Source organism: Leucoraja erinacea, chromosome 28 (assembly GCF_028641065.1).
Source record: "Leucoraja erinacea ecotype New England chromosome 28, Leri_hhj_1, whole genome shotgun sequence".
NCBI classification, from domain to species: Eukaryota; Metazoa; Chordata; class Chondrichthyes; order Rajiformes; family Rajidae; genus Leucoraja; species Leucoraja erinaceus.
In genome coordinates this window covers 30,484,658-30,500,577 of record NC_073404.1, presented here as the reverse complement: position 1 = coordinate 30,500,577, position 15,920 = coordinate 30,484,658, and the positions used below count along the sequence as shown (strand labels likewise).

At 47.4% G+C, this 15,920-nt stretch overlaps 1 protein-coding gene across 2 annotated transcripts in view; it reads left to right on the top strand.

Moving 5' to 3' along the window:
• The first annotated feature begins 5,903 nt into the window (after nt 1-5,903).
• LOC129710869 (sodium-dependent serotonin transporter-like) overlaps nt 5,904-15,920 on the top strand; it is a 45,810-nt gene continuing 35,793 nt past the window's right edge. Inside the window, exons 1-3 of one of the 2 annotated variants that reach the window (XM_055658159.1) lie at nt 5,904-6,571; nt 8,249-8,383; nt 13,554-13,773. In XM_055658159.1, the coding sequence (XP_055514134.1) occupies nt 6,202-6,571; nt 8,249-8,383; nt 13,554-13,773 (725 nt within the window). In that variant the 5' untranslated portion in view covers nt 5,904-6,201. The remainder of the gene's footprint in view (nt 6,572-8,248; nt 8,384-13,553; nt 13,774-15,920) is intronic. The other variant, XM_055658160.1, reaches the window with a different exon arrangement.

Sequence of the window (15,920 nt, the reverse complement as noted above, 5' to 3'; positions counted from 1 at the left end):
AACATCTCCAATCTAGTATGGAAAACCTCATCCTGGGCGCAGATGTAGCGTAGACAGGAATTATGAGTATGGGATAGAGTCTTTACAGGATGCAGGATGGGAAGAAGTGTCATCTAGATAGCTATGGGAGTCAGTAGGTTTGTAGTAGATATCGGTCAATAGTCTGTCTCCTGTGATGGAGACGGTGAGATCCAGAAAAGGTAGGGAGATGCAGGAGATGGTCCAGGTGAATTTGAGTGCAGGATGGAAATTAGTCGTGAAGTTGATGAAGTCAGTGAGTTCTGCATGGGTGCAGTAGGCAGCACCGATGCAGCTGTCAATGTAGCGGAGGTAGAGGTCAGGGATAGGGCCAGTGTACGCCTGAAACAGTGATTCTTCGACGTACCCTACAAAGAGGCAGTCATAGCTGGGGCCCATGCGAGTGCCCATAGCTACGCCTAAAGATGAGGGAGTGGGGGCCTTGGAAAACTGAAGTTTTTGAAGAGACGAAGAGCGTTAGATGTGTCTTGGACATAGGTAGGGAGGGATTGGACTGGGGGGATGGGGTGGAGTCGAGGTATGTGGAAATTAATTCGGTGTAACATTAGCAAGAAAAAAAATGGGTCTGCCAGGACAGTTCTATTTGTGGATTTTGGAGAGAAGATAAAATCGGGCCATGCAGGGCTGGGGAACAAAAAGGTCGGAGGCTTTCGAGGGGAGAGAGACAGAAGTAATGAAATCTGAAATGGTGTGTTATATTAAGGTCTGATGCTTGTCTGTGGGGTCATGGTCCAAGGATAAGTCGGAGGAGGTGTCTGAGAGTTGTCACCTGGCCTCAGTCCAGTAGAGGTCAGTGTGCCAGACTACCGCGCCACCTCCCTTGTCGGCGGGTTTGATTATCAAGTCGGGGTTGCTGCAAAGTGAGCGGAGGGCTGTACGTTCCGGGCAGGAGAGGTTAGAGCAAGTCAGGGGAGTGGAAAAGTGGAGGCGGCTGATGTCCCGCTGGCAGTTGGAAATGAAAAAGTCTACAGAAGGTAGAGGGCCATCCGGGGGAGTCCCAAGAGTGGAGACGGGAGAAGGGGGTCATCACTGGGTGGCGAAGACTCCTTCCCATAGAAAAAGGCACAGATGTGGAGGCGACGGAAGAAGAGCTCTACGTCGTGGAGGACCCAGAACTCGATGAAGTGGGGCCGGAGGGGAACGAAGGTGAGGCCTCTGCTGGGGACCGACCGTTCGGTATCGGAAAGGGGAGAGGTCAGAGGGGATGGTGAAGACATGACAAGGGACGGAGGAAGGCAGGTGAGTAGAAGTAGAGGTCGAGGCATATGTGTGGGGGGGGGGGGGGGGGCATGACGACTATTGTGTCTTTCTTCCCAATAACCCTTTCTGGCTTAAGCCCTCCCTTCACCACCTCCAGTTTAAATTCCATTTGGAATATTTTGGAGCACCAAGAAACCAAGTGTGGGTGGGGAAGTAGCTGGGACCCGCCCTGGTTAAAAGGGGAACAGGAAGAACCAGTGTAAACCCCACTGAGGTTCCCTGTGGGAAGGGGGGGAAGGGGGGAAGGAGGAAGGAGGGAAGGGGGAAGGGGGAGGGGGAGGAGGGGGGGAAGGAGGGAGGAAGGGGGGAAGGAGGAAGGGGGGAAGGAGGAAGGGGGAAGGAGGAGGGGGGAAGTGGGGAGGGGGGAAGGGAGGAAGGAGGAGGAGGGGGAAGGAGGAAGGGGGGAAGGAGGAAGGAGGAAGGGGGAAGGGGGAAGGAGGAAGGGGGAAGGGGGAAGGGGGAAGGGGAAGGGGGAAGGGGGAAGGGGGGAAAGGAGGGGGGAAGGGGGGGGGAAGGGGGAAGGGGGGAAGGGGGAAGGGGGAGGAGGAGGGAGGAAGGGGGAAGTGGGAAGGGGGAGGGGAAGGGGGGGGAAGGGGGAAGGTGGAAGCAGTAGGCCTCAGCACCAGTCAGACCACCCGTGCTGAGCCTGGGTCACGGGTAAAGCGACGGCTGCGGCCCACTGGTGGAGGCCCACACACTGGAGTCCGGGTCAGCGGGTGGCGGCGGGAGACGACGGCGGGAGAGGGCGCGAGCGGCCGGCGGGAGAGACGACGACGGCGGGAGTGAGTGGAGTGGACGGCGGCGGCGGTTGTGGTCGTGGCCCCGGGGAGGCGGTGAAGGGACGACGACGGCCGCAGCGGGTTCCGGGTCCGGGTCCGGGTCCGGGTTTGGGCGGGGAAGGCGGCGAGTTGTTGGTGCTGCTCCTCATGGCGGTGATGGCGTCGTGGGTCTGGGCCGGTGGCGGCGGCGGCCTCAATGTTCAGTCAAGGGAGGTTGGTTTGTGTGATGGTCTGGGCAGCAAAAAGCTTGAAATACCCTTTCCTCGAATCCTGATGATGGTTAGAACATAGAAAGTGATAAGATTCTTACATCTGGCGTATTCATCCTATTTTTAAATCTCTCGTGTTCCCAGCAGTTATTGAAGAAACACACCAGAGACTTGTTCACCTAGTGTGGTGTTTAATTAAATACCTGACTGATCATTCCAACCTTTAGTGAGGTTCTCAGTTTCGAAAGATTTCGAGGAAGGATATTGTCATATGAGGACCCAGAAAATAAATAGCGTGGATGCAACAAGTTTTATTTTATAAGTATAATGCTGATAAATGTGAGGTGCTACATCTTGTGGATAGGACGTACATGGTAAATGGTAGTGAATTGAGGAATGCAGTTGAACAGATGGATCTAGGAATAACTGTTCCCTGAAGGTGGAATCTCATATAGATAGGGTGGTAAAGAAAGCTTTTGGTGTGCTGGCCTTTATAAATCAGAGCATTGAGTATAGAAGTCGGGATGTCATGTTAAAATTGTACAAGGCATTGGTGAGGCTAATTCTGGAGTACGGTGTACAATTTTGGTTGCCTAATTTTATAGGAAGGATGTCAACAAAATAGAGAGAGAGTACAGAGGAGATTTACTAGAATGTTGCCTGGGTTTCAGCAACTAAGTTACAGAGAAAGGTTGAACAAGTTGGGTCTTTATTCTCTGGAGTGCAGAAGGTTAAGGGGGGACTTGATAGAGGTCTTTAAAATGACGAGAGGGATAGACAGAGTTGACGTGGATAAGCTTTTCCCACTGAGAGTAGGGAAGATTCAAACAAGAGGACATGACTTGAGAATTAAGGGACAGAAGTTTAGGGGTAACATGAGGGGGAACGTCTTTACTCAGAGAGTGGTAGCTGTGTGGAATGAGCTTCCAGTGAAGGTGGTGGAGGCAGGTTCGATTTTATCATTTAAAAATAAATTGGATAGTTATATGGACGGGGAAGGAATGGAGGGTTATGGTCTTAGTGCAGGTAGATGGGACTAGGGGAGAATACGTGTTCGGTACGGACTAGAAGGGCCGAGATGGCCTGTTTCCGTGCTGTAATTGTTGTATGGTTATATGGTTATAAGTACAGTACTTGCAATAACCAGTTATAGTTTTCACATAGAATTAACCAAAGGTGTGCAATGTACTCTCGAAATTTTATTTCAAATATAGAAAATGTCTCGTATAAGTAAGATGGGAAAGAAAAGTTATTGAACCCTAGAAGGGTGTCATGGTGGTGCAACGATAGAGTTGCTGCCTCACAGAGCCAGAGAACCAGGTTCCATCCTGACTACGGGTGTTATCTGTACGGAGTTTTACGCCATCCCTGTGACCTGCGTGGTTTTTCTCCAAGATCTTTGGTTTTCGTCGCACACTCCAAACGCGTAGAGGTTTATAGGTTAATTGGCTTGGTATAATGTAAAATTGACCCTAGTGTGTGTAGGATAGTGTTAGTGCTGGTTGGTGCGGACCCCGTGGGCCGAAGGGTCTGTTTCTGCGCTCTATCTCCAAACTAAAACAGTGAAATTAGTGTAATATTCATGAATTGTTTGAAAATATAATCATGCACTAGTTCATGTATCATCTGCATTTATTTTCCTAACTATTTTACTTTATCAGCTACGACTTCTCTATATCTAAATACTACTGGATGTTTTACATTTTATGTAAAGTAGAAATGTTATATTGTAATAGCTAAGCAATTCTGCTCCATTAAAATTTCTGAGGAGATTAGAAACAATCAAGGACTTGTCCCACCCCGGTCATTCCTTCTTCTCCCCGCTTCCATCCGGCAGAAGGTGCAGAAGCTTGAAATCGTGCACCACCAGACTCGGGAACAGCTTCTTCCCTTCTGTTATTAGGCTTCTGAACGGTCCTTTCATAAGCTAGGGTACTGTCCGATTCACCGCTACCCCATTGCGGACATTGGACTTTGTCTCTGGAACTGATGCGCTACAATGCTGAGAACTATATTCTGCACTCTGTATCTTCCCCTTTACTCTACCTATTGTACTTGTGTTTGTGTTGATTGTATTTATTTATATTATTATCTGATTGGATAGCATGCAAAACAAAGCTTTTACCTGTACCTCGGTACACGTGACAATAATAATCCTAAAGCTATAATTCTTTGCTGCCGAATCTGGGTGCAAAGAAGTTAGTTTATTTTGGAATCCTTTAATTTACATGTACTAGAGGAACTCAGCATAAGTTCACGAGTGATGGGAACAGAATTAGGTAATTTGGCCTATCGAGTCGACTCCACCATTTAATCATAGCTGATCTATCTCTCCCTCCTATGCCCATTCTCATGACTTCTCCCCATAATCCCTGACACCAGTATTAATCAAGAATCTGTCAATCTCCCCCTTAAAAATGCCCAATGACTTGGCAATGAATTCCACAGATTCACCAGCCTCTGGTTAATGAAATTCCTCCTCATCTCCTTTCTTAAGGTTCGTCCTTCCATTCTGCAACTGTGGCCACTGGTCCTAGATTCTCCCACTGTGGAGGCAGACAACATTACTTGTCATGGAATCATAAGGTCATGGAGTGATACATTGCGGAAACAAGACCTTCATCCTAACCTGCCCATACGGGCCAACATGTCCCAACAACACTAGTCCCAGCTGCCCATGTTGTTCCATATCCCTCCAAACCTGTCTAACTGTTTCTTAAATGTTGGGATAGTCCCTGCCTTAACTACCCCCTCTGGCAATTTGACCCATACATCCGCCACTGTGTGAAAAAGATTCCTATTAAATCTTTTCCCATTCACCTTAAACTTATGTCCTCTTGTCCTCGATTCCCCTACTCTGGGCAAGAGGCTCTGTGCATCTACTCAAACTATTCCTCTTATGCTTTTATGTACCTGTACCTCCATAAGATTGCCCCGCATCTTCCATCCCCTCCCTCACGCTCCACGCCCCACCCCTCGCCACCACCCCGCACAACTTGCCTTTGCAACACAGGAGTAGTGGCACGGTGGTGCAGCGGGAGAGTCCCTGCCTCACAGCGCCAGAGACCCGGGTTCCATCCTGACTACGGGTGTTGCCTGTATGGAGTTTGTACCTGCGTGGGTTTTTAACTGGGTGCTCTGGTTTCCTCCCCCACTCCACGTTTGCAGGTTAATTGAATTTGTCCCGTGTTTGTATCGGATAGTGCCAGTGCGTACAGGCATTGCTTCAATAGGCTGCAGGGCCTGTTTCCGTGCTGTATATCTATAGCTGCACTAGCACAGCCCGCCGCATGGAACGTGTTATGAGCTTGCCGCGGGCCGGATAAAATCTCAGGGCGGGCCGGATGTGGCCCGCGGGCCATAATTTGGAGACTGCTACCCCAAAAGATCATAGTCATGGAGTGATAAAGCATGGAAACAGGACCTTTGGCCCAACTTGTCCACATCTGCCAACATGTCCATTCTACACCATTCCCATCTGCCTGCATTCTGTGAAGAACATTTCACCTGTGCTTTGATGTCATAAGGTATTAATTCATGGCTGATCTATCTCTCCTTCCTAACCCCATTTTCCTGCCTTCTCCCCATAACCTCTGACACCTGTACTAATCACTTAGTAATACACTTATTACTCTTCATGGTTTCAATTGTTACATGTACCAATTACGGTACAGTGAAATTTGAGTTACCAAATTTGAGCTGTGTTCCTCCAGATTAAGATTCCAGCCTCTGCAGTCTCGTATGTGTTAATTTATGTTGATCTTTTTGTGTCTGTGAAATCTGCAGGATTGAGCGGGGAGTGTAAGACTTGTGAAGAACAGTCAGTGGATCTTCCATCGAGAGGTTTCTTTCAAGGGGCCGCACAGTTGGTCTTGACTCCAATGGACATCAGAGAGGTTCCCTAGACCGGTGGAATGGAGATACATCCCTTGAACAACGAGGTCTATCCCCTCAACACGGAGGAGCCAACGGAAGAGCCCGCCAAGGAAGCGGCGGATTACAACGGGTTTATGATCCGGAGTCCCAGATCCACCGAAAACGTCCTGACAGAGGATCTCGATGGACCGTCCAAACTTCAGGACTGGGCTTCCTTCAGCGAATCCACCGGTGACGGCAAGGGATGGGACGAGGCTCCAGCCCAGCACCCAGAGATGGACAATACCTTCCCTGTAAATCGAGAGATTTGGCGCAGAAATGCAGACTTCATTCTATCGATCATTGGATATGCGGTTGACCTCGGCAATGTGTGGAGATTCCCCTACATCTGCTATCAGAACGGAGGCGGTAAGCAACCTCTGATCCTTGTCAGTCTTGACCACCTTCACCATCTCCCAACCCTTCACTCCAAATACTTCCAATCCTTCACCATTTCCCAATCTTTAGACTTTTAGAGATACAGCGTGGAAACGTCCTGCGGCCCACTGAGTTTGCACCAACCTGCACGTCTTTTGAGTGTGGGAGGAAAGCATCGGGTGATGCCACCGCATTGACTGCCACGCCAGCAGCTCGTAGCCCTTTCACCCTTTTTTGTTACTTTTAGTGTGTCTAAATGTATGTTTTAATGTTTCTTAGTTTGTCATGTGGCGGATGGTAGGGGGGAATAGGGGGAAACCGTTTCTCAGTCACTTACCTGGACGGAGATGCGCCTTTTCTCTTGTGTTGCATCTTTATCACCCCCCCCCCCCCCCCCTCGCGGCCTGCCAACTGGATTGGAGCGGCCTTTCCTACTGGAAACATCACCTTTTCCTTTTCTCCAGAGATGCTGCATGTCCCACTGAGTTACTCCAGCATTTTGTGACTATTTACACAATATTCAGTTCATTTTGGTTTAGTTTATTGTCAAGTGTACCGAGGTACAGCGAAAAGCTTTTGTTGCGTGGTATCCAGTCAGCGGAAAGACAATACATGATTACAATCAAGCTATTTACAGTGTACGGTGTATTTACAATTTATTACAGTACATTTACAGTACAAGGGAATAACGTTTGGTTCAAGGTAAAGCCTGCAAAGTCCAATCAAGGATAGTCCTAGGGTCACCAAAGAGGTGGATAGTAGTTCAGCACTGCTCTATACCTCTTTGGTGACCCTCGGACTTTATCTAAAAGTCAGAATATAAAATCAAGTTCTTGGGTTGAAATTTTAAACTTTAGAGGTAGAGCATGGAAACAGGCCCTTCGGCCCGCCGAGTCCATGCCGACCAGTCATCACCCCGTACACTAACACTATCCTACACACTTGGAACAATTTACAATTTTACTGTAGCCAATTAACCTTCAAACCTGTATGTCTTTGGAGGAAACCGGAGAACCTAGAGAAAACCCCGCGCGGGGAGAACATACAAACTCCGTACAGACAGCACCCATAATTATCCATCATTAGTTAACTGTCACGTAAACTTCAAGAGTGCTCTCTGGTTGTGGTGCGATGGTTCATTTGCCTGATACAGCTGGGAGGAAAACTGTTCCTGAATCTGGAGGTGTGCATTTTCACACTTCTGTACCTTTTACCCGATGGGGGAGGGAGAAGTCTGAGTTTATTGTTACGTGTACCGAGCTGCAGTGAAAGGTTTTCACAAAGCTTTCAAGAAAAGGGAGGTAGTCAGGATTAAATGTTATTTTAGTTTAGAGATACAGTGTGGAAACAGGCCCTATGGCCCACGGAGTCCTTGCTGGCCAGCGATCCTTGTACACTAGCACTATCCTACACACACTAGAGACAATTCACAATTATATCAAGTAAATGAACCAACAAACATTTGGAGTGTGGGAGGAAACCGGAGAACCCAGAGAAAACCCATGCGGTCACGGGGAGAATGTACAAACTCCGCACAGACCACCCATAGTCAAGATCAAACCTGGGTCTCTGGCGCTGTGAGGCAGCAACTCTACTGCTGCGCCACCATGCTTAGCAATACTTTCCGCTTGTGATACTGATGTTCTCTTCATCTGTCCTGAACTGCAGGGGCCTTTCTACTGCCCTACATTGTGATGGCAATATTTGGTGGCATCCCTCTCTTTTACATGGAATTGGCACTGGGGCAGTACCACAGGACCGGAGCCATCTCCATCTGGGCAAAGATATGCCCACTCTTCAAAGGTGAGCCTTCACTGGAGTTTAGAAGAATGAGGCGGGACCTCATCGAAACGTACGGTATAGTTATAGGCTTGGATAGAGTGGATGTGGAGAGGATGTTTCCACTAGTGGGAGAGTCTAGGACTACAGGGCACAGCCTCAGAATTAAAGGACATTCCTTTCGGGAGGAGATGAGAAATTTCTTTAGTCAGAAGGTGGTGAATCTGTGGAATTCTTTCCCACAGAAGGCTGTGGAGGTCAAGTCAATGGATATATTTAAGGCAGAGATAGATAGATTCTTGTTTATTACAAGTGTCATGGGTTATGGGGAGAAGGCAGGAGAATGGGGTTAGGAGGGAGAGATAGATCAGCCATGATTGAATGGTGGAGTAGACTTGTTGGGCCGAATGGCATAATTCTAACCAGCACTTATGATCTTGTGAAGCCCACTGTTTCCTTCTTCGCTCTTAGTCATAGAATGGTACAGCGTGGAAACAGGTCCTTCACTGACCATGTTCCATCTACCCTAGTCCCACCTGCCTGCGTTTGGCCCATATCCCTCCAAACCTGTCCTATCCATGTACCTGTCTAAATGCTTCTTAAAAATTACGAAAGTCCCAGCCTCAACTACCTCCTCCGGCAGCTCAGTTTAGTTTATTGTCACGTGTGACGAGGTACAATGAAAAGCTTTTGTTGCCTGCTATCCAGTCAGAGGAAACACTAAACGTGATTACATTCGAGCCATTCGCAGTGCAATCATGTATTGTCTTTCTGCGGGCTGATTAGCACGCAACAAAAGCTTTTCACTGTACCTCGGTACACGTGACAATAAACTAAACTGAACTGTACTGAGCTGCAGGAGGAGGTAGTTGAGGCAGGTATTATCACAACATTCCATACATCCTTGATCCTTTGAGTGGAAAAACTTACCCCTCAGATTCTTATTAAATATTTCCCCCAACACCTTAAACCTTCTTCGGCCCCCCTCGGTCATTGCTTACCATGGGTGTCTCCAGGGTTGAAGGACGCCAGTGGGTGACTTTGTTTAACAAGGGGAGACTGGTGCACAGAAAGCCACCACACGATCCTTGACAGATCTGGGTCAGGATCCAGTGGCATGGAGTTCAAGATGACCAGAGACCCTTTTCTGCTGCAGCCTTCCCAGCCGTTGTGATGCTCCACTAATGTCAGCCATCATCCTCCGCCTGTTCCACCATTGAGGTCTTGGTTGGATTGCTCTTTGTCAGAGTCCTCCCGGTCAACCTTACCACCATGCTCCAGACGGCATCGCTCTCAGGATCTCAGGACCACACAAGTTTCTTCACTACAACAAGGTGACAATCCACGGAGAAGACCTTAAACCTATGTCCTCTGGTTCTCAATTCCCCTACTATAGGCAAGAGACTCTATTCCAATCTATTCCTCTCTTGGTTTTATACACCTCTTATAAGATTACCCCTCATCTTCCTGCACTCCAAGATGGTGGCCGATTGGGAAAGGGGGAGATGCAGCGAGACCTGGGTGTCATGGTACACCAGTCATTGAAGGTAGGCATGCAGGTGCAGCAGGCAGTAAAGAAAGCGAATGGTATGTTAGCTTTCATTGCAAAAGGATTTGAGTATAGGAGCAGAGAGGTTCTACTGCAGTTGTACAGGGTCTTGGTGAGACCACACCTGAAGTATTGCGTACAGTTTTGGTCTCCAAATCTGAGGAAGGACATTATTGCCATAGAGGGAGTGCAGAGACGGTTCACCAGACTGATTCCTGGGATGTCAGGACTGTCTATGAAGAAAGACTGGATAGACTTGGTTTATACTCTCTAGAATTTAGAAGATTGAGAGGGGATCTTATAGAAACTTACAAAATTCTTAAGGGGTTGGACAGGCTAGATGCAGGAAGATTGTTCCCGATGTTAGGGAAGTCCAGGACAAGGGGTCACAGCTTAAGGATAAAGGGGAAATCCTTTAAAACCGAGATGAGAAGAACTTTTTTCACGCAGCAGAGAGTGGTGAATCTCTGGAACTCTCTGCCACAGAGGGTAGTTGAGGCCAGTTCATTGGCTATATTTAAGAGGGAGTTAGATGTGGCCCTTGTGGCTAAGGGGATCAGGGGGTATGGAGAGAAGGCAGGTACGGGATACTGAGTTGGATGATCAGCCATGATCATATTGAATGGTGGTGCAGGCTCGAAGGGCCGAATGGCCTACTCCTGCACCTAATTTCTATGTTTCTATGTTTCGAAGAAATACAGTCCTCGTCTGCTTAACCTCTCCCCATAGCTCAGGCCTTCGAGTCCTGGCAACATCCTTGTAAAAGATCGTCGTCACAGAGTGATACAACGTGGAAACAGGCCCTTTGGCCCAACTTGCCAACATGTCCCATCTCCACTAGTCCCACCTACCTGCATTCTTTGAAGATCATTTCACCTTTGCTTCGATGCCCCATTGCTTCCCGGTCATGTCCGCAGACTCACCTACAAGAAACATCCTTTCCTCATCCATTCTATATAGGACTTTCACTATTGGGTAGGTTTCAATGAGATCCTTCTCTCAAGGGATCGCTCCAAATTAGCCTCGATCACACAGTGATGATCTAAAAGTCATAGTTTAAAATCACCAGGTTCTTGGGTTGAAATTTTAGAGATACAGTGAGGAAACAGGCCCTTCAGCCCATCGAGTCCACGCCGACCAGCGATCACCCTGTACACTAGTTCTATCCTACACGCATTAGGGACCATTTTTACAGAAGCCTATTAACCATCTTTAGAGTGTGGGTGGAAACTGGAGCACCTGGAAAAAACCCACGCGGTCACAGGGAGAACGTACAAACTCCATCCAGACAGCACCCGTAGTCAGGATTGAAGCCGGATCTCTGGCACTGAGGCAGCAACTCTACCGCTGCACCACCGCTCATTCCAGGCACTCCCCACTCTCTGTAAAACAAGAAGACCTGCCCCAAATATCTCCTTTTAAACTTTGCCCTTCTCACCATAACAGAGCAAACTATTGCATGGTGTGACATCTGGATTTTATTACTCATGGGAAGGGCAGCTAAGCTCCTTTCATAATGTAGAGGCCCCATCAAAAGATGTTCGAGGCACTTCCTTCCCACTGCTGAAACTGCCTATTATTAGTGTAGAACGTTTTCCAAAGTGGTAAGATCAAAAGCAGCAGCAGAAAGGCATGCCCCGCAAAGAAGCACAAAGCTGAACTCACTGTTTTCATGCTGGTTGTGCAATATTGTCACTTACACTTCCAGTTGTGTCACATTTTTCCACTGATTGAGAAAGTTCTATTTTTAGAATATATTGGGATGGATGGAGCCAGCCTTCCTGATGAGTTTGTTAATCACGGACACCAACAGGATTGACAAGCCCATCAGGAAGGTTGGCTCCGACCTGGGGGTGGAGTAGGAGTTGGATTCATGGGAGGTGGTCTTGGAGGGGACGATGCTCCTCAAACTGTGGAGCATCTTGGACAAGACAGCTCACCCCCTCCATGACACACTGGTCAACCTGAGTAACACCTTCAGCAACAGACTAGTTCCACCAAGATGCAGCACAGACGCCACAGGAGATCCTTCTTCCCTGTGGTTATCAAGCTGTTCAACTCCTCCCCCTGCTGTTGTGTAAAAAAAAACAGTACAACCCCTCTCTTCCCCCACCCCCACCCCCCCCTTCTGTCGTGGGATAGACTGCCATCCCTCCTCCCCAGTCCTTGCACATCCCAAATCCTTTCCACTCATCGCTTTCATTTCATGGTTCATGTATTTTGTGTTTTTATGACTGTTGGTAGATTAATTTCCCTCCTGGGATAAATGTATTGTATCATATGAATTTTGCAGAAGTTCATTATATTCTGGAATGTTATATACTTCTATCAGGTCTCCCTGCAGCCTGCAACAATCCAGAGAAAACAATCCAAGTGTGTCTAACCCCTCTCTCTAGATAATACCCCCTAACCCAGGCACAATTCTGGTAAAGATAGATACAAAATGCTGGAGTGACTGAGTGGGACAGGCAGCATCTCTGGAGAGAAGGAACGAGTGACATTTCGGGGCGAGACTGAAGAAAGTTCTCGACCCGAAATGTCACCCATTCCTTCTCTCCAGAAATGCTACCTTTCTCGCTGAGTTACTCCAGCTTTTTGTGTCTGTCTTTGGCTTAGACCAGCATCTGCAGTTCCTTGCTACACACCAATCTGGTAAACCTCCTCTGCACCCTTTCCAGAGCCTTCACATCCTTCCTGTTATGAGGCGACCCAAACTGAATTCTTTACCACTCTAGTTGTGTTGCCATTCTCGGAGAGTTCTGGACTTGGACACCAAGATTCCTCTGTGTGTCAATATTTGATGCTTGTGCAGGAAGGAACTGCAGGTTCTGGTTTAAACCAAAGATAGACCCAAAAAGCTGGAGTAACTCAGCGGGTCAGACGGCATCTCTAAAGAGAAGGAATAGATGATGTTTTGGGTCGAGACCCTTCTTTAGACTGAAATATCGAACGATATACAGTGCCCTCCTTAATGTTTGGGACAAAGACCCATCATTTATTTATTTGCCTCTGTACTCCACAATTTGAGATTTGTAATAGAAAAAAATATCACATGTGGTTAAAATGCACATTGTCAGATTTTATTAAAGGCCATTTTTATACATTTTGGTTTCACAATGGAGAAATTACAGCTGTGTTTATACATAGCCCCCCCCCCCCCTCCCCATTTCAGGGCACCATAATGTTTGTGACATATGGCTTCACGGATGTTTTTAATTGCTCAGGTGTGTTTAATTGCCTCCTTAATGTAGGTGTAAGAGAGCTCTCAGCACCTAGTCTTTGCTCCAGTCTTTCCATCACCTTTGGAAAATGTTATTGCTGTTTATCAACTTGAGGACCAAAGTGGGGGGAGGGGGGGGGGGGGGGGGGAGAGAGGGAGTGCAGGGGTTACTTGAAGTTAGAGAAATCAATATTCATACCACTGGGTTGTAAACTGCCAAAGCAAAATATGCTGTTTCTCCAATTTGCATTTGGCCTCACTCTGATAATGGAGGAGGCCTAGGACAGGAAGGTCAGTGTGGGAATAGAAAGGAGAATTTTAAAGTGTTTGGCAACTGGGAGATCAGGTTGATCTAAGGTGACTGCTTGATCCTTCTGCAATAAAATGGCTTGATTTAAAAAAAAACATTTTTTGATTTCTTGCAGGAATTGGATATGCAATCTGTATAATAGATCTGTATATGTCCTTTTACTATAACACCATTATCTCCTGGGCTCTGTTCTATCTCTACTCATCGTTTAATTCCGTGCCTCCCTGGACCTCCTGTGACAACAAGTGGAACACCCCCAACTGTACCAACTACTTCCTCAAGGATAACGCCACCTGGACTGAGTTCTCCGTCTCACCGGCTGAGGAATTTTATGTGTAAGTGTATGCAAGTGTTAGAAACATAGAAAATAGGTGCAGGAGAGGGCCATTCAGCCCTTTGAACCATTCAATATGATCATGGCTGATCCAAAATCAGTACCCCGTTCATGCTTTCTCCCCATGTCCCTTGATTCCGTTAACCTTGACCTTCATTTTCTCCGAGATCTACGGTTTCCTTCCACACTCCAAAGACATACGGGTTTGTAGGTTAATTGGCTTGATGTAAGTATAAATTGTCCCTAGTGTATGTAGGATAGTGTTAATGTGCAGAGATCGCTGCTCGTTGCAGACTTGGTGGGCCGAAGGCCTTGTTTCCGCCCTGTATCTCTAAACTAACTAAACTAAACCAAAATTACAAGATGGATCCCAACTCAGTGATGTGGGCCAAACACAGGCAGGTGGGACTAGTGCAGATGGGGCATGTTGGTTGTTATGGGCAAGATGGGCCTGTTTCAATGCTCTATGACTCTGACTGTTACTTCATCTTGTGTTGTTCGATTGTTGATTGAATTTCCAGCGTCATGGCTTAGTTTTAGCTTTGAGTCAGTCTGAAGAAGGGTCTCGACCCGAAACATCACCCATTCCTTCTCTCCAGAGATGCTACCCCTCCTGCTGAGTTACTCCAGCGTTTTGCGTCTATCTGCGGTTTAAACCAGTATCTGCAGTTCCTTCTTACGCTTAACCTACAGACCTGTACGTTGTTGGGAGGAAACCAGAGCATCCGGAGAAAACCCAAGCAGGTCACAGGGAGAACGTGCAACCTCCACACAGACAGCACACGTAGTCAGGATGGAACCCGGGTCTCTGGCGCTGTAAGAAAGCAACTCTACCGCCGCGCCACCATGTCACATCTTAGGAGGCAGACTCAATACTTTCGCACTCAGTATTATTGAAACTGAGATAGGGAGAGGTTGGACAGGTTGGGACTTTTTTCTTTGGATTGTTGGGACCTTATTGAGGTGTACAAGATCATGAGGGGCATGGATAAAGTGAACACACAGTTTTCCCCAAGGTAGAGGATTCTAAAACTAGAGGGCACAGGCTTAAGGTGAGAAGGGAAAGATTTTAGAGGGACCTCAGGGGCAACCTTTTCACTCGGAGGGTAGTCCGTATCTGGAACGAGCTGCCAGCGGAAGCTATCAAAGCAGATATAATGACTACTTTTAAAAGACACTTGGACAGATGTATGGGTAGGAAGGGTTTAGAGGGATATGGGCCAAATGCAGGCAAATGGGACTAGCCCAGTATGCTAACTTGGTCGGAATGGTCAAGCTGGGCCGAAGGGCCTGTTTCTATGTGAGTCTCAGTCTGAAGAAGGATCTCAATCCAAAACGTCACGGATTTCCTTTGGCGTCTTATAGTCACTAGTCCCACCTGTCTGTGTTTGGCCAATATCCCTCTAAACTTGTCCTATCCATGTACCCGTCTATCTGCTTCTTAAACGTTGGGATAGTCCCTGCTTCAACTACCTCCTCCGGCAGCTCATTCCATACACCCACGTGTGATAAAGGTACCCCACAGATTCCTATTAAATCTTTTCCCCCGTCACCTTGAACTGATCAGTCTGAAGAAAGTTGTGACCTGAAACGTCACCAATCCATGTTCTCCAGAGATGCTGTCTGACCCGGTGAGTTACTCCAGCATTTAGTGTCGATCTTGGTGCCTGTTTCTGTGCTGTACTGCTGTGTGACTAAATGCAGATTGGGAAATCTCATTATGGTGATTATTTTGTTTGCAGACTCGTGAATGTAAAACTCTGTCGTTCTCTGTCGTAATGCATGGCTGTATTCTAACAAAGGTGCAGGTTGTGTTTAGAATTCCCACGAGGAAGCCTGAGTCTGAAGAAGGTTCTCCACCCGAAAAGTCACCCATTCCTTCTCTCCATAGATGCTGTCCGTCCTGCTGAGTTACTCCAGCATTTTGTGTCTATCTTTGAAGTTTTCTTAGTATCGTTTAGATTAGATATACAGCACGGAAACAGGACCTTTGGTGTTTCACATGTTCCTGACCATGTCACTGGACACAATGTCATACGATCACAAGGTCATAAGATCACAATCTCTGCCTTAAAAATATCCATTGATTTAGCATCTGCAGCACATTAAGTCTAATCCGCCATTCAATCATGGCTGATCTCTGCCTCC